The 18,557-nt window shown below is 37.7% G+C and overlaps 1 protein-coding gene and 1 long non-coding RNA gene across 2 annotated transcripts; one reads left to right on the top strand and one right to left on the bottom strand.

Moving 5' to 3' along the window:
- Positions 1-30: 30 nt before the first annotated feature.
- On the top strand, positions 31-13,486 carry LOC139739055 (arylacetamide deacetylase-like). Its single transcript, XM_071649667.1, has 4 exons — positions 31-168; positions 10,711-10,951; positions 11,576-11,639; positions 12,679-13,486. Exons 1-4 carry the CDS (start codon positions 31-33, stop codon positions 13,484-13,486), a joined length of 1,251 nt encoding a protein of 416 aa, XP_071505768.1.
- LOC139739064 (uncharacterized) lies at positions 7,045-8,930 on the bottom strand. The gene is made up of 3 exons (XR_011711497.1): positions 8,471-8,930; positions 7,875-8,019; positions 7,045-7,094 (listed from the first exon to the last, which is right to left on the bottom strand). It is a non-coding gene; the product is annotated as an uncharacterized lncRNA (long non-coding RNA).
- Positions 13,487-18,557: the final 5,071 nt, after the last annotated feature.

The following is an 18,557-nucleotide window of genomic DNA, read 5'->3' as shown; positions in this document are numbered from 1 at the left end:
TATCCAGCCATAATAGGTCACATCACCATCATGCGATCCTTTTGGGTATTGCTGGCGATTCTTGCCGCTGCCCTGGCCTGGCTCCTCCGAGTCCCCGTACCCGACGGCCTGGCGGAGCCATGGAAGTACCGCATGTTTGTGGCTTACTCGTCGATTCCGGTGCTAGCCGTAAGCTCGTTAACTCCCTTTTGTTATGTCAGTTATGTGCTTTACTTTACTTTATTTTACTGTATACTGTATTTCTACCAATAAAAGACAATGAATTATAAAGTATACATTTGACAATAATGTTGTATTGGTTTAACAATGCGTAAGAAACAAAATACAGATTATAATTAATAGGAACGAAGGCATGATGAGAAAAAAAAAAGTATGAATGAATTAAACAACCGCAAATAAGGCTAGGGTATTTCGAAGATGTAAATTTGTTATTTCCTTCTTTACTGTGAAAAGTTGACACGCCTTTGTAGTATTAATATCATTAAATCTTGTTATTGATTGTTTAAAAGTCCGCAGATATTGAGAACATCTAATTTATTCTCAAGAACTCACTGAGGCTGATTTTTGCAATTGCGATACTCCTGACGGTTTTGAACAAAGGGGCGCAAAGTTTTGAAAGAAAATATTGTACTCGGAAGGCTCCTCGGAATCCTACATATTTCAAAGAACCATTACTTATGCCCTTTTCTACTCTAACCAGAAGTTTCTTGAAAAATATGAGGATTGGTTGATCCCATTTAGGTTATTTGAATTTCTGACAGGCTATATAATTCAGTTTGACTTCTGTGGACATTTGAATATTATCTTAATGAGGGTGTATGCAGCCTGCGTATGCGTGCATTTCTTTAAGACATTATTGCATTCACTGGGATTATTGGCAGAAGAATGCATTTCCTTCACATGCAAATTGTCAATGGGATGATATAGTCTTCGTTCAGGAGATGATTCAGCTTGTAACATTTTGCAAGATCACTCTATAGAATTTTAGAAGCTTGCAATGCTTAGAGGAATCAAAAGTTTATTGGATGAAAATCGGTTTTAAAATGGCTGAGATATCAAAAAACAAAGTTAAACAAAGCAATCCTAATAAAAGGTTGGTCCCACCGTTTTTTAGAATCGCTTGGATATCTCAGTCATTTCAAAACCAATTTTCATCTTAAACTCTGAATATTCCTATCAGAATTACAATTATGCTCTTTCATATTCATAAGAGATTTTCATTATCTAAAAAAAAAAAGGATGAAAACCCGAACCCTATCTCAATAAAAAACTAAAAGTCTTATTTGTCCAGGACAGCCTCTTCAGTGTTGCCGCTGCTCTACCAGAGGGCCCTGCCATTATTATTACCCCAGCGTTGCCAGGTACCCATTTATACGCCTGGGTCGAGAGGGACATGGTGGGTAAAAAACCATCTTGTCCAAGGACGTATTATAAGCACTGAGCGGGAATCGAACTCGGGTTCTCCGATTGAGATTCGGCAGTCTTATCCACTACGTCACAGCGCCCGCCCCCCCCCCCCCCCACCAAAACTATACTGTCCTTTAACAATTCATAACATTTATAAATAGATTCCTCAGCGTCCTGACTTTTCACGAGGAACTTTACGGTGCAGTGAATCTATAAATAAATGCATAGATTAAGAATAAACAAATCTAGGCCTACTTGACTCAAGTATCATCCTGAAATAGGACGAATGCATTCTGAGGCTTATTTTGCATGTAGCTATTTTGGTGCCTGTTCGACTTAAGTGGCCCAATCAACATACATCCCGATAGCACTGGCAGCAAGACAAGTGTATAAGGTATATTCGAAATACAACACACACACACACACACACACACACACACACACACACACACACAGACGCACACACGCATACATACGCAGAACTCATTTATTATGATATACAAAATTATTATACTAATCAGGACTCGACAATAACTTTTTTTTTCCTCCGGTGGCCTATCATCGAGCAACTGAAACCTTTAAGATTTCAAACAATTTTGATGTTCCGTAGGCGAAATGTAGTCGTGCACAATATTGAGCGATATTTTATTGGTACTCTCTAAAAAAGAAAGAGTGAATTTTCACTCGATTTTCACTCCCCTTGGTAGTGACGTCAAGGATCACTAGAAGTGGAGTGAATTTCGAGTGAACAGAAATTTCACTCCAAAAGAGAGTGAAAAAAGACGGAAATGTTTTTGGTGGGATGTTCACTCCTTTCTCACTCTAAATTCACTCCTGACGTGTTTCACTCTTTTGTCAGTCGTTTTTCACTCCTTTCTCACTCTCAATTCACTCCTATTTATTTCACTCTTCTTTCACTCCGGAGGTTTTTCACTCCTTTTTCAATCTTTTTTCAATCCTTTTTCAATCTTTTATCAATCCCAAATGGAATTACACTCTACATGAGCACACATCTCTATCACAGCACTCAGTGCACTAGTTATTCAACCCTGGAAGAAAAAGTGACAATGGTGATGAATTTGGGAATAATCTAGGTGGTCTGGAGCCATTTCTGGAATAATGAATACCAATCAAACTAATACAAACAAAAACAGCCAGCAACGTTCATAATACAATGTATAGATATTTGTTAATATTAATGCATGTATTTTGAAGCCAACGATTCACCACTGGTAGCCCAGTGCATTGCCAACTTTGTGTTCCAGTTTTGAAAGTCATTCCTACCCGAGCTGGATCAATACATGAAACTGAATAAATATAAGCTAGTAATCCAATTGGCTGTTGTTTCATTCTTTCTTATTAATTTATTCTTCTTTAAGTAGCATTGAGGGGGGTATACGAAGATAATGTACTAAATGCTACGCATAATATGTTTTTTTTTAATGAGCTGATTCTCTATATTAAATAAATGTGTGATGTCCACTGGATCACCTGAAATAAAAAAAAAGAAGGAATATACCTCTTTAAATATCTAAACTTCAACTACAGAGCAGTACACCATTACAAACAGTCTTCATGTGCTTTTCCATGAATTATGTGGCCAATAATAATTATACATATTTTTTATCATTTAAGAACAACTGTCACCATAATCATCACAAGGTCCTTGTAAATATGCTATTCTAGCTGTCATTCCCAAAGCTCTACAAATGAAGAGTTTGTTTGCAAAAACTGATAAGTCCATAAGTGCCAAATGGAGATATTTGCGATTAAAGGTCAAGAAAAATACAGAGAATAATAAGAAAATGTTTGCTTCTTTTGATCATAACTTCAAAAATGTACCTTTATATGTAGTGACCAATATATAATTCAAAAGGTGTTATTTTGTACTTTATGACAGAAACCGTACTTCAAAATCTTCAAAAATGGACATATCAGTTTTTGCGAACAAACTCTTCAAATATTAGCATCACACATTTCCCCGAATATATGCCAAATTCATAAAGTTTGTGCAAAAGTGAAAAATTTTACAAGTACCCTTCCTGAACATGTTTAATTTTCGACTACAAGTGAATATAATTATTGCATGTTCAATGATAAGCTACAAAAGACTTGCAAAGTATAGTCACCATTATCTATATTATAATACAAAAACAATTACACATGTACCAGGAATTGTGATTGCTTTGAAAAATTGACAAAAATACAGAAATTTTCAATACTGCATGGTTAATCAAGTTTGGATCCTCTGTCATGTAACACAGTGATGCTCTACAAGTACATTGCACAAATACCTAAACATACTCGATCAGAGAAGCATGGTCTTGACTTTAAGTAGGCTTTAGGTGGGGTATTTATGTAGATGATAGAGCCAGAGGGGGGCCTCCCTGAAACCCCCCAGACCTCGGCCATCAACCATGCGATCATTACAAAATCCACACACAAATTGCCTGTGACATAATCTATAAAACGGTAATGTTGATTTTCAACAACAAAAAAAGTCACTTGGCTAAATTATGCTAATTTGAGCATGAAATCAGACCATTTGCCATAACTAAAGTTCCAAAAAGGCACATTTTTTGTTTTTTGTGTAAATATTCTTTCTAGCGTCCATAGTAAATGAAAGAGAAAAAAACTGTGCCATCAAAAAATTCTGAAGTATCTATTTTTTTCTATTTACTCATGTATTTCTTTGTTTCATACTTTTTGTTTTTCATTGCCTTTTCAATGAAATTTGTCAGCGACACGTCCAGCATGAAAATATCTATGTTATTGATTACAATCAATAACCCCCCAAAATAATCATGCCTTCATGAAATTTGGCATGGAATGTCAAAGGGGAGGAGGGCTCGTAGGCCCCCCCCCCACCCCCTCAACCGGGCCTACTATTTATGGAAAAAGAATTGCAATCAATACAGTTGACACAACATGTATCATATAATTGATCTTCTTCACCTAAATAAGGCATCACTGTACAATATTGAACACTTCTAATCCTTCCGAGTTTTGCCAGATGTAGCAACAACTAATGCATGCAAACTGAATTTCTTAAACAGCGTGTAGAGTGATTTCATGTGACGTCATGTTGGCCACCATAATGGTGGCTTCCATAGCAAAGGCGATCAATATTCATTCATGCATGCCTCTCTAACAAAGGTGTTCTTTTGCGTTAGGTTTCCCTGAAGTAAACATTGCTGCAGCTTTTGTATGCAGTCTTGATTTCTAGTCAGTTTAGGCAATTGACTTCATTAGGCTGCGTTCACATAGAAGTACATCTGTACAATATACGGTATACGGTATTCGCTATTCGCTATTCGCTATTTGGGCACCCAGCACACCATCACCCTCACCGTGAACTTGCCATCCCATGCAGTGAGGATTTCTTCCTCCTACATCCCAGCAAATCTTATTAACAATTTCTAAACTGCATCAGAATGTCAGTCTACATGCTTATTTTCGCTAAAGGGCAAATCCAGACCAAAATTGTCATTATTTCATAAACGTGAGACGGTATACGCTGCAGGAAAATCGAACAAGCTCGATTCCCACTTTGCTACACTATTCTATGCTATTCGGTACATTCAAATAGTGCCCTCTTATGTGAACCGGTGTTAAGAAATCCTATCATTCGATTCAAGCTATTCGCGTGCCCTCGAAAACGAGCCCCGAATACCCAAATAGTATACTTCTATGTGAACGCAGCCTTATGGTGGGCAATTGTGACATCACTGCTAACACTCTATAACAAAATATGATTGTCAGTTGCAGGTTATCTTAATAATTTGTTATGAGGTCAAGGGAAGAATTATCCATAAGTTTGACTTGGCACATTAGTGAACTAATCTATTTGGCTCCATCTACTCTAATGCCGTGGATTTATCAATGATGGGCTGCAGATGTTTCGTGGAAAAAGAAGTTGAACCAATTGAGCTTCTACCCACAAGTTTTTCAAAGTACAGTACATCAATTACACAAAGGTGAAAATGTACAAAATAACTCTGGGTCCCGTAACCCTAGAGATCAATGATTCCCATCAATTTTGTTTTATTTTTTTTTATAGATTTTTCCCTCTACTCCAAAGAAGATGAATTCAATAAATTTGAGCACATGCATATTGTACTGCATTACTGTTAATCAAAGGGGTGACAAATGTATGTGGTAACTTAATCACAACATGGAGACATGATCTTCATCCCAAGAGCATGGATGACCATTGGAAGATTCTACTATTTAGCTGCTATTTGTAGCATTCCCCCGCCCAAAAAAAAAAAAAAAAAAAATGAGGGAAAGAAAAAAAATACATACGAGTGTCTGTCAACAGTTTTCTCTCTTGAATATTAGACCATAAAAAGGTTTTATTAAAGCAAGTCAGAATTGCCTGGAGAGAAGGGGGTGCTTAATCATTCTTTCATATGCTTGGAACACCTTACAGATGAATGTATTGATTAACATGTGGCCATGAAGAGGAGATTTTTTCTTGACTATATAAGTCAAAACTATTTTCAGTTACTAGTATATACAACAATCAACAATTTAAACCATTAACAATCACACATTCTATGCAACAAACTCTTTTCATCGGCGAGCCCTGTTCTACTTTTAATGTTGACGTGCTGCAGTACATCCTGGTAACAGCTTCATGCTAAACTACCGCTGAGCCTGATGAGGCTGACTCTTCAGCAAGAATGTAAGTTCCAACGTCAGAGGAGCATATACTGTATCTCAAAAGAGGAAAAAGCAAGGGTATTTAGACCTATACACCGATGGTAGCTGTCTCTTCTCATTGGGCTTCTTATCTAATGATGGAATGGTGCTCGGTCAGGGGCTTGGTGGGAGCTGCAACTACTCTCTCTCTCTCTGCCTGAGGTGATGAGTGGTGTCATAGCTCCTCAAGGTCTTCAAACGATACTCAATGAATCCATGATCCTTGCCATACAGGTATACTCCTGAAATATAAGAATGCATTGTAAGTCAAAGCTTTTTCTTGAGTCTCAACAAATTTGACTTTGGCACAGAGTTGACTATAACTGATGAAGATCTGATAGCAGTAGAAATACATGTAGTGGCATTCTTATGGAAGAAAACGAGAATAGGTTTATTATAAATGAACGGCGCAACTGGCATGTTGGAACTTAAGTTACATTACGTTACGTTGAAGTTAACGTTTATCGAACATAAGTCATGGAATCAGGCCAATCTGCACACAACTTTATTAGACATCTATGAGAAGGTACATCAAAGATTATAAAAAGTCCCCACATTGCCTGTATATTTGCACAATGAGTTAATTAAGAAATAGATGCAATTTCCCTGTAAAGGCCATTTTTTTTTTTTTTTTTTTGGGGGGGGGGGGGGGGGGGTCATGCCCATAACCTGAAAAACTTTGGGTCCTTGCCCCCTAACTAAACAAGGATGATCAACTCCTCGTTTGGTTGCTTAATTCTGTCCACTAGCTCTTGAGAAAAGTTGAAAATGTTGAAGTTTTTGCAAGCTAGATGAATAAGATACCATGTTACAAGGTATGTCACTTTAGCTTTCTGCTAAAGAGGGCTAAAAAAAGTTGTAGATCACATAAACTTACGAGTATAAACTTACATGTCCTTTTGCACCTTGAGTGGTGTCTCACAAAGTGGGGTACTGCATCGCAACAGCCTTGGCTACAACATCCTTTGCTCACTACTTGGTATCTGAATTTAAAAAGAAAGCAAGAAGAATGTTAATCATATTCTAGGACGCAAATATATAACATCAAAAATTTGGCCCTCATTTTAATCTTTTAAGGGGCTGAACTATTTTTATGTTTTTTTTTTTTCTTGGCATTAATTTCTATTGCTATTCAGTACCACTGTTTCAAGTACATTTATTGCTACTTGAGCCAGATATCAGTTAATACATATGAAAACTTCATGCAGATAGGTTAAGTGTGAATGTGCACAATTAGTAGAAAAATTTATACAAGATGTGATTATCCATTGAACTTCATGGCACATCAACTCCCACTTTTTTATTAATCATTGTGATGATTAAATCATAAGTATTAGGACTATTATCAAGTCAATATACATGTGGCCCGATGGGGCTACCAAGAAAATAAGTCAGCGTGGAGTCTTGTACGTACACTCTGTTTACATGTCTCATACAAGTATACCAGTCTTTATTTTTAAATCTATAACCATCACTTCATTAACAATGTTATACTTACCGGTCCCTTCTACTTTCTTTCTTCTTCTTTTTTTTTTTTTTTTTTTTTTGGGGGGGGGGGCAAATTTTAGTCTGCTTTTCTCTATACTTCAGAAGACCAAAAAAAAAACAAAAAACAAAATGAACAGGCAAATTACATGGTTATATATTGGATGGAAATGTAGTACAAGACATGACAATGGGAAACTGGTATTCCAGACCAATTTTCAATAATTATGATAATATAATATATGAATAATAATGATATTTTAAATAACTGAACTTACGCTGTACAGTTTTCTGCTTCCATTTTCAACAACAAATATGCTGCAATGATCTGGGTGTGCAGATGTCTCCTCGGAACAGTCAGAACTCCTTCCCTCAGCTTTTGAAGTATCTCTTCCCCCTTGAAGTGATGTGTGTGTTGAATTCCTGGGCAAATAAGTAAAATTTAATGGTTTTATGAATAATACTAATGGCATGAGGATAGTAGGTTCCTCCAGTTTACATTATAAACTTGAAGAGCAAAATCATTTAACATACATATTTGACATAAGCAACAGCTCTACTTACACAACTCAAGACTGACCATAACATGGTTTTCACTTCTGTCGATACGGCAAGTACACGGTACACATTTTTCTTAAATACAAGTACTAACCTGTCAAGACATTCATTTTCAGAGGGAAGGACAGCTCCAAAACTGCTCCATGAAGTATCTTGAAAATCATTTCTTCAAACAAAATAAAACCAACCAAGCATTCAGTCTCTTAATGTAGCCTCTTATGTAATTACTAAGACTCCAGAATGTAAAATAAATATAAATCAATTTCAAACTAGTCTCCCTTCATTAATCATAATTGAAAACAACAGAATAGCTTACAGCAGGGTTAATGCAATGGAAGTCCATATCTCAGAGGCTCCTTCGCTGATGTTGGCCCGGTGTTTCCAGCATTCGTCAACCCTGAATTCAATGGCTAGTCGTTGACCACATCTGGTACTTTGCAATCTGGTGATCTGCACCCTCTTCGTGTGACAGAGACTGTACAGCTATCAATATCTGTCTTTGTTCTCCAAATGATGACCCCTACACCGAGTTCCTTTAAATCACCATCACTCCCAAAGAGCTGTCATGTCTACGTCTTTATCTGGAGGAAAGTATGAAAACACAAGGTTCAGAAAGGGATTTAGAACTCATTTCCACAAGACAATAATTATGCAGTTGTTTTGTCCACACAAATACTAAGTGAGCACCAATACAAAAGCTAGTAGGCCTAATTACTTTTTTAGCTACATCAGCATATTTAATGTTAGAATTAAAGACCCAAAGATGATCTCTGCCAAATTTCAATACCGGTACCTAAGGTCACCTGTAACTTTCATGAAAAAACAATGTTGAAAATAATACCAGTCATCGTCTGCTACAAGGGGGATCGATCTCCATGATGTGTGAGCACGCTGATCTTCACCTAGGAGTGTGATGTCACAGTGGACCAACACTTAACACGAACAGTACACGCATCATACTTCTTACCTAGTACAGTAGTAGATGATCACGACACATGACGTGGGAGCTATAGTGTACGTGGTATTCTCCCAGCTGTTTGGATGCTCGAATGTAGCGGCAAATAAAAGTCCTTTTTACTACATACAGTGTATATAATGAACAATAATCATACATCACCAAATTTCACCATTATTTATTACCGTACTGATCGATATCACCATCTCATGACATCTGGCAACACAGACCAGTGTCAGTGATTCGGCTGTCAACTCAACAATAGCCATGTAGAGTACGTGTCTGGCGCTAGGCGCTTCTAATCTATTGCTTTAATTAGCACAGCTTAGTAACAGTTAAAGTTCGATCTCTGCACTCGACCACAGTAATCTCTGTGTGATGATTAACTATACACAGCCCAGTCGCTGTACATTAAGAGTAAAGACGTACCTACGTACAGCGACTGGGCTTTGTATAGTTATGTGATGATATTATGCTTTAACGAATGTCAATTCAATGGCTAACGACCAACGTTTCATTCATCACTCATTTTTTTTTTTTGAATAGTTCAAGCCCTAGATCCCAACGTGTACAATTAAACTAAAGTCTAAAGACTCAACGTATTATTAGATCCCAACACCTAGTGGTGTGTACCAGTTGAGTTTCGGCCTCGGATTCTTGCTGTTCGTAAGGTGTTCTATGGTATGACCAGCCCTATAGCCCCGGAGACCCGCCGCTCTGCGGCGGGCCAACACTGTACGTTGTACGTTGGGGCTGCTGGTCGCAGTTAGACCAGCCCCATAGCTAACTGTGCCACGGGCGGCCCGGGGTTATTCGTATAGAACCCTAAAGGTATCAACTTACTTATGGTCGTTTACGGAGAGGTATAACGTTAGACTAGCCCGTAATGCTGAAAAAAAACTCAACAAGTTATAATTAGATCGATCTATGGTTTGCTTACCTTCAAAAATGTGAATGATATCTCCGCCCCACTCAATTTGAAGACAGACATTTTCTCACGTCCATCACGACATCCAGGCTCAGATTCTCACGACTGCACTTACACTACACGCACGTAAATTTGTGACCCTATGCATAATACACGCACAGCTAGCACACAGCGCGCAATTGCACACAGTCCACGCACAGGCGACGCGTCGCTGTTCAGGTAAACCTGCTCGCGCCCAAGCCAGGGGAATTTGCGGCTGGTGATTGGCTTAGAGTAAACACATGACAGGGGAATTCTCAATTTCTATTGGCCTAGCCAAATGCGTTTAATTATGTATTCACTCGGAATTCACTCGGCTTAATTTTCACTCGGAATTCACTCGGCGAATGGGTTTCACACAAATTTCACTCGTTACAAGAGTGAAATTCACTCGACAACGAGTGAAAGTCACTCTTAATTGAGTGAAATTTTATTCACTCCTTCCGAGGAGTGAATTATTCACTCGAAATTTTTTAGAGAGTAGCAAGTGTAAGCTTGTCGCGTACAGTATCCCGTTCTGATGCACTTTATCGCGTCCTGAATCTATGTCAAAGACACTGGAGAGCGACATAAAGGACCGAGTGTTCCATTGATATTGATAGCCTACATCATCCCTCCGCCTTTTGTCTTGCAGGGAAGACTAAATGCATACTTCCATCCGGATAGCGAGAATGCCTACATCCAGGCCGTGAGGGCGGTTCGAAACATCCCCAACTTTCCTCTACCCTCGGAAGTTCCGGGTTCAAACATTAGGTCAAAGGTCACGGACTTCGATGGGGTTAGGGTCCGCGTCTATGAAACTATAGTGAAAGGGAAAAGTTCACTTCCGGGTCTAATCTTCATTCACGGAGGAGGGTTCGCACTGGGCTCGGCAGGTTTGAGTCTCTTTCATTTTACCTATTTTTATACATAATCTATTATGCTGATAAATTCTCATTCCACTGGAGGCCTAACATTGAAAATTCATGAAAAATAGTATGACAACCCAGTCATATATAGGTCTACTCTAGTAACTCTACCGGAAAAGGCAATAATGTGATATGATTCCCACTGTAGAAACATTATGTTATCGTTTGATATTGTAAATTATCAAAGACAAACTATAAAAAAAAATAACAGTGATTATGACGACGTTAAAAGAAAACGAGGTGGGAAAATTTGATGTATTCAGTTTTATTACGTCATTAGCCATGCTCTTTTCCAGTTAACAACATCATATTATGCACAAACGTGTATTTATGATAAGCTATTGTGACATGAAAAAGCTGTCACATTTTTCATGTTCTGGTACTTTTTTATCGATTCTCTTTCAAAGTAGGTATGCAATAGCGTCGTAATTTGCGAGTAAGCACATCATACACATGAATTTAAATACAATGCAACGGCATCCACATGCATGTGTAATTATAATAATTTATGATATAAAGATGATAATAATATTTTGATAGATTAATAATCGATCTGTTATTGATACGCGTCCACGTTTCCTCTGTGCACAGATAGCTACGATAAGTTCGCCCGGGGCCTGGCGGAGCGTCTCGACATGTTCGTGGTGTCTATCGAGTGAGCTCACAGTAGATAAGAATTTTTGCCAATACCGTTGTCTAAACATTAGATAAACCATGTAATCATAAATAGAAAGCAATGTGTGTGTGGATCAATCCACTCAACCTGTGTACCTTTTTTCGGGGTGAATGACTATGCAATTGGCATGCCTCCCTTGAAGACGTTCTTCTAGTCAGTGAAGTATAGAAGAAGAAGAAGAAGAAGAGGAAACCTAAATGACTGAATGAATAAATAGATAAATGAGTATCATATATAAATATATAAATAAATAGATATGTAAATAAATAAATATATAAATGAATGAATAAATAAGTAAATACTCGAGGGAGATGAGAACCTGAGACTACATTTATGGTGAATATAGCAGTGAAATGGTGTCCGTGTAAGAATTTTGATTGAAACAAATCGTCAATATGCAAGGTGATAAGTGATTTAGTTCTTAATTGTTCATTTTGGGGGGTTAGGGGAGGGGCAAACTGATCTCCTTTTTAAAATAAATTGTGACGTTCATGGTGCTTTGTCTAAAAGGAATATGATTTGATACAAAGTTATAATTGTCTGATGTGGTAATAATAAAAGTTATAATTATTTCACGCACTTTTCAAATCACGAGTACACTAACATAACGATAGCCATAGCAGTGGTTCCTTGTTGGGTTACTGGAAGACATCTATCGGTATCAAAGAGGAAAACATCACAGGGGAAAAGGAGATGGTAATGTTTAGACATCTCCATCTCATTATACATTTTGGTACAAGTCTATTTAGCTGTGACTGCCATTACCTCTCTCAATTCTTGCCCCTTCGTTAGAAAACGAAAAGTTTCTCTTTTTTTTAGAGTAACCGTTGTCTAAACCTTGTGTGACATGCAGTGAATTTTAAAGTTAGATTTGATTTAATTGATTTCATTTTATTTCTGCATTACTTTTTCATACAACTTTCATACAACTTTGATAACATTTTTCGTAGCAAATTTGCTCATTACTCTAATTTGCCTTGAATATTAACATTCTGGCATGATGTAATTTTCCTCATAGCTATCGTCTGAGTCCCGAACACCCATTCCCGGCGGGACTCGATGACTGCCTGGCGGCCACCAGGTACCTCCTTCGACACGCCTCCGAGTTTGGACTCGACTCCAAACGTATCGGCATCTCTGGCGACAGCGCCGGCGGTCAACTCTCCGCCGTCGTTACGCAGATTATCCATGATGACGATTCCCTGCCAGATTTGAAGCTCCAAGTTCTTGTTTATCCCGCCACGCAGACGATGGACTTTCAAACACCGTCATATCAGAAATACGACGAGGCTTTCGGGGACCAGGGGATCTTACCTGCGAAGCGAGTTGCAGCGTTCTGCAGCATGTACCATCAGGGGAGGCTGGACCCAGCTTATATTGGTCAGCTTGTTTCCAACCAGCACTACAGGGCGTCTTCCGGGGAAAACACAACATTCTTGAAATACATCAGCCATGACATTATCCCAGAGTCAAAGCGGAAACAAGTGGTAAACTACGTGTCCCCAGCGCAGTGCTCAAATGACGCGGGAAATGCAACCTTCTGGAGATTCATTGAGCGTACATACCTGGATCCGCGCTGGGCACCTCTGTTCCGCGAAGACTTGACTGGTCTCCCGCCAGCCTTTATTGCGACTTGCGGATTTGACTCCGTACGAGACGACGGCATATTCTACGCCAATCGACTGGAAGCTGCTGGCGTGAAGACTACATGGAAAGACTACGAGTCGGGTTTTCACGCAGTGATGTACGTTTTGTATCCATTTAAATTTCATGTTGGGGAGGAGATGACAGTGGATTTTGTCAGTTTTGTCAAGCATAATATCTGACAGCAACAATCGTCTTTGATATTTTCAATAAATAAGTGTGTTTGAAAAAAAAAACAACAGCTGGAAAAAGACAAATTCAGCTTTTACGACCAGATTCGTGCAACCAAACTCAAATGGACTCACGTGAGCAATTGATTTAGCTTCCGCCATCCCATTCGGCATCATGAACATTCCGAACTTAAAACTCTTCGCGCTATAAACTTTGCAAGCGTCACATAATAATATGAGGCAATATTTTTCCTTTTTTGTTTTTCTTGTTGTGGCTATGAGAAAAAAAAATATTTAAATGAAAGCATAAAAAAGAATAATGGCATACGGAGGTAAAAGTTTTGATATTAAGAATAATGACGTTGACAATAAAATTAAAACGCAATCATTTTGGTATGAAATACAACAAGCAATAAAACAAGTATGTATTATGACGCCTATGTATTCGAACTTATCAGTCGTTATGAACTCAGGCATTGTGCCGCAATTGCCTAAAGTCGATGTAGGCACTGTGATATCATAACATAAGAACTAAACAAGACAAACAAAAACAACAGACGATGGATTTCAATTTACTTTATGAACAATTCAAGATTGTATGTGCGTTGGTTAACAGGTTAATTCATAAAGGCCCTACATTGTTTTCTGCTGTACTATGCTCAATAATTTTTATTAACGGTGGACACTTAATAAAGGAATTCTTTAAAAAAAAAAATACCAGGGAGGGGCCTAAGCCAAGCGTAATAGCTATAGGGCCTACTGAGCCATCGCTCAAGCCTTGCTTTAAGGTTACATTGCTCATTTTTTGTATTTTGATGGCCATCAGATCGTGTGTCAAGTGCTGGAGCGCCATCTGTAGTTTTGAAGAGTTTGACAATAAAAACCATGGCTCCAAAAGGTAACTCAAGTATAAACGTCGTGATCATTTCAGAGATTGAGATAATTATGCTCCCCGATCAAAACGCAAAAAAAAAAAAAAAAAAAAAAATGTGCGTGAGAAAGAGAAAAAGCATGGTGTTGGGAGTGTGTATGGGTTAGCTCTCTGGCGAGGTTAGTGATTTTGAAGGCCTTAGTGCAGGGGTGGATCCAGGAATTCCGTAAAGAGGGGACGTGTTTACAAAATAAAAGGGGGGCGCATGCACCTCTCCCCCATTTTTTCTTTTTATTTCTTTTGTTTCAACAAAAAATAAAGGGGGGGGGGCGTGCGCCGGTTGCAGTCCTCCCTGGATCCGCCCCTGTTAGTGGCTGGGTCTGACCAAAGAGCTTAGCTTAGCTGAAATATGTAAGGATATATAAGGCAGTATAAGTTGCAAGGAATTGTGTTATATTTCATTTCTAAGCTCAACTGAAATGGATTGAATCGAATTGTATTTGTAAATATTATATAGGTTTATTTAAAAAAAAATCGTTTAATGTGGAAGAAACAACACAAGATGGTTGTCTTGTGAAATTATTCAGTTTTTCTTAGTTTTTAAGTGATAAATGTCTTGGGAGGTTTGTAGATTTAGAGCCACAGTATAATTACTGGTGCATGTCATCAAAGTAACCATATAGTGCAAGTTCTATTGTTTGCTGAAAAAAATATGCGAGGTTTACATTAACAATTACTGATATTATTAAGATGTTTATTACAATGATGATAATTATGTGTAATTTTAGAAACACCTCACACTATAGGCCCCTATATTCATAAGAAACAGGATTTGAACGACAGGCAAAGTTGAATTTCAACCTTATAAGGTTGTCTTATTGAAACGGAATTATAATCACACAGATACAGTATTGGCGAACGTATACGTATAGTGTGAAACAAACTCAATTACAACATGACACTTTTTGCATTAGTATACACTTTGAATTCAACAGTGTTTAAGATTATGTATAATTGATGTTTTCATGGCACATAAAAACATTAATTTTCTTGTCTAAAAGAGAAAAGGTGTTACAGCTTCTAGACCGTTACCTTTAGATTTGAATGGTTCGATGTGGCAGAAATCATGGTTACTCACTGTATTGGTAACTCAGTAAATACCTGAATTAGCATGATCATATTTAGTGATGAAATTCCCGGATGCACGCAAATCAGCTATAGCTAGGGCAGAGTATGTGATAATACTGTGTGAAGCAGAGAAAAACAGCTCCTATTATACCAGATGATTCTTTCTATTCGTACTGCTGCTTGCTTGGTACCTATTATAGTAACTGCCATGCTTGGGCAAATCTCTCTTGTATGCGGTAGCTTCCATTGGGTCCCTTTAAAACATGAAAATAGCATACAGTCTTTGCATTGACCACCGGAGTGAAAGTGACCTTCAAGCGCGAATACGTAATTATGACAGCGCCGCACGGAAACGCCGCTACACACTGACGGCAAACAAGCTAGCGGGCGGGCCTCGATCTATGGCGAAGTCAACATAAAACGTGAGTATATCTGAAATGAAATGTGCTGTTTCAGTTATTTTTGCAGATTATATGGCATTTTGACAGTGCTTGGTATGTGTGACAGTATTAACCATCGTATAGGGTCGAGCTAAATGATAACGTTACAGGTGCAGGCGAGCCAAACTGACGTTTGAACCCACCCATTGCACACAATATGCACCGTAGCAGACGGTTCTACAGAGCAGCCGACGACATGCATATGACATCTCATTTTCTCTGCGGATGCGAACAGCAAGGAATCGTGACTCATAGGCGCTATTTTAGGTAATGAGGGAACTCTTCATTTGATAGACATTAATCGCCATGATGTTCTTCTCCGGGTTTACAGAATACAACTGCATGTCTACGTCCTTGGAGCTGATCACTCGTCGATCTGCATGTACCGTCAAGTGCTGTCATTTTTCATCCAATTATTAATACATCACTTTGTATACTGCGCTTGGCGGACAGCAAACAGTAAACATAACGCGATATGAGCATGGTGGGGCGCCGTGGTCTGCTTTCCCGTAGAGTCCCTTTACAGAAAAGGACTCTATTTTTCCTTGCCATGTATTATTAGAGTGTCCTTTACACATAATAGGTGCAGGATAATAGCACGGGTGTCCTTCTCTGAGTAGGACCCTTGGTTAGCAGCGCCTTTTTCTGCTTGATGTGTATAATAGAATAACATAATACTTACTCGGTGCATGGTAAAGATCTGAGCGGAACGTTTGGCAGAGAGGCGCACGGCGGTGTAACTATGGCTTGCAGGGAAGTAGGTTACTATTATAGGGTAACTAATATAAGTCTGAAATCTTCTGAAAAGGAATGACTTGTTTTGTATACGGAAAATTAGAGAAGATGTGCGCAAAAAAAGGCCCCATGGATATTCATAACTATATGTAGTCATAACACTTATTGATAACCAAAAAGTCTAAACGTTTCCAGTAAAAAAAACAACAACAAACAAACCAAAAACAAACAAAGAAACAAACAACGGTGTATTAACAATTTGAATACTTGTGGCATGGGATGATAGGTCTATCACGTAACAATCATGCTTCGGCCGTTAGATATGATTATAGCCTACGGACAATTCGAAACAGTCGTCCTTGTCATTTTGTATATGGCGTGTTTTGGTCATATTCCTTTGCTTAAATTTACACAAAACGCCCGTGATGGTTTTCATTGCTTTGCTCAAAGGCTTACAATATTCCTTGCCTGCGAAGTATTGCATGAATGATATGCCTTTTTAATTTTACATCGGCATTCCATGACTTAACAGAGTAACTAAAACAAAACTTTCTTTAGACGAATCGCCCATTGACTATAAACGGTTTTCATGGCTTTGCTGTAAGGTTTATAATTCCCGTGTGCGAAGTACGTAAAGGTATCGTATAGTTTTGATTGAACCATAACTTCAGATTTCTTTTTTTTTTTGGTGAGATAGTGAAAAACCTCTTGCAAAATATTAAAGAGCATGTGATTCCAAGAGGAATTCAACGTTTATTAATGAAAATTGGTTATGAAATGGCAGAGAAATCTAAAACAAAGCAATCCTAATGAAAGGTGGGACCCACCTTTTATCACGAAAGCTTTGTTTTACTTTGTTTTTTGATGTCTCAGCAATTCCAAAACCGATTTTCATCAAAATATAGACTTTGTATAGTCCTCTTAGAAGGGTATGCATTATTCTATTCTTCATAAGTGGTTTCTCGGTATCTCACAAAAAGTTTAAAGTCCAATTGTCAGTTACACCAATAATAATGATAATAATAACAATACTAATAATAATATATAATAATAATAGTAATAACAATAATAATAATAATGATAATAATAACAATACTAATAATAATATATAATAATAATAATAATAATAATAATAACAATAATAATAATAATAATAATAATAATAATAATAATTGCATTTATAAGGCGCTTTATGACTGGTGTTCTTAAGCGCACAAAGAGACTAAAAAACAAAATAATATTTGGACAATGAAATACTATACCATATCCCTTTAAGGATATGCCTTTTTAGCTTTACATAAGTCATTGTTGAATGACTTTAGAGAGTAACTAAACCAATTCGTCTACAGAGAGACACTAACATCTCAATTCCTACTCCAGACTTGTCACAAACTCGAAACCGTAATAGCTATCTTTAGAATACACACTTAGTTTATGTACATTAATATGATGAGAAAGTAATCACATTCCATTAATCCTTTCTCGGCCGATGAGTCAAATCTGCACAAATTTCACACACAATCCTATGGACATATAATACATTTATTGTGGCATGCAGAGTATTAAAGCACGGCAGCTACAGTGTTTGATGTCTGTCGAATCATCATGATTAATTTTTAGTTTTAGTTTTGTTCAAATGTTGGTGTTTTTTTTTTCGAGATTACTTCCTTGTCGCAACATATTGTACTTTAAAGGCCTGCCGCAGGTTATTAGCATGGGTATAGTAGCTATAACGTCAATATAGATGCCATTTCGCAGAGATTTACTAAACTGTAGCTGTTCAATTCGATTTCTGTGTTAACTGTTCAATCTTTGTATTCTGCTATAGCCCAAAGTAATAATAGAAGCTTCTCATAATATTTCTCCGCTCCCGTGAGTACTTGGTATTTCACGATTTTGTTTGTTTAGT

This window comes from Diadema antillarum, unplaced genomic scaffold (genome assembly GCF_040938485.1).
Source record: "Diadema antillarum isolate AM-2024a unplaced genomic scaffold, OU_Dant_1.0 seq00000781_RagTag, whole genome shotgun sequence".
NCBI classification, from domain to species: domain Eukaryota; kingdom Metazoa; phylum Echinodermata; class Echinoidea; order Diadematoida; family Diadematidae; genus Diadema; species Diadema antillarum.
This window is presented reverse-complemented; position numbering and strand designations above follow the sequence as displayed.

Coding starts and splice junctions, on each gene's coding strand:
- LOC139739055 (XM_071649667.1), top strand. CDS start 31: ATGCGATCCTTTTGGGTATTGCTGGCGATTCTTGCCGCTGCCCTGGCC. Junction 169..10,710: donor CGTCGATTCCGGTGCTAGCC/GTAAGCTCGTTA, acceptor TTTGTCTTGCAG/GGAAGACTAAATGCATACTT. Junction 11,640..12,678: donor ATGTTCGTGGTGTCTATCGA/GTGAGCTCACAG, acceptor TTTTCCTCATAG/CTATCGTCTGAGTCCCGAAC.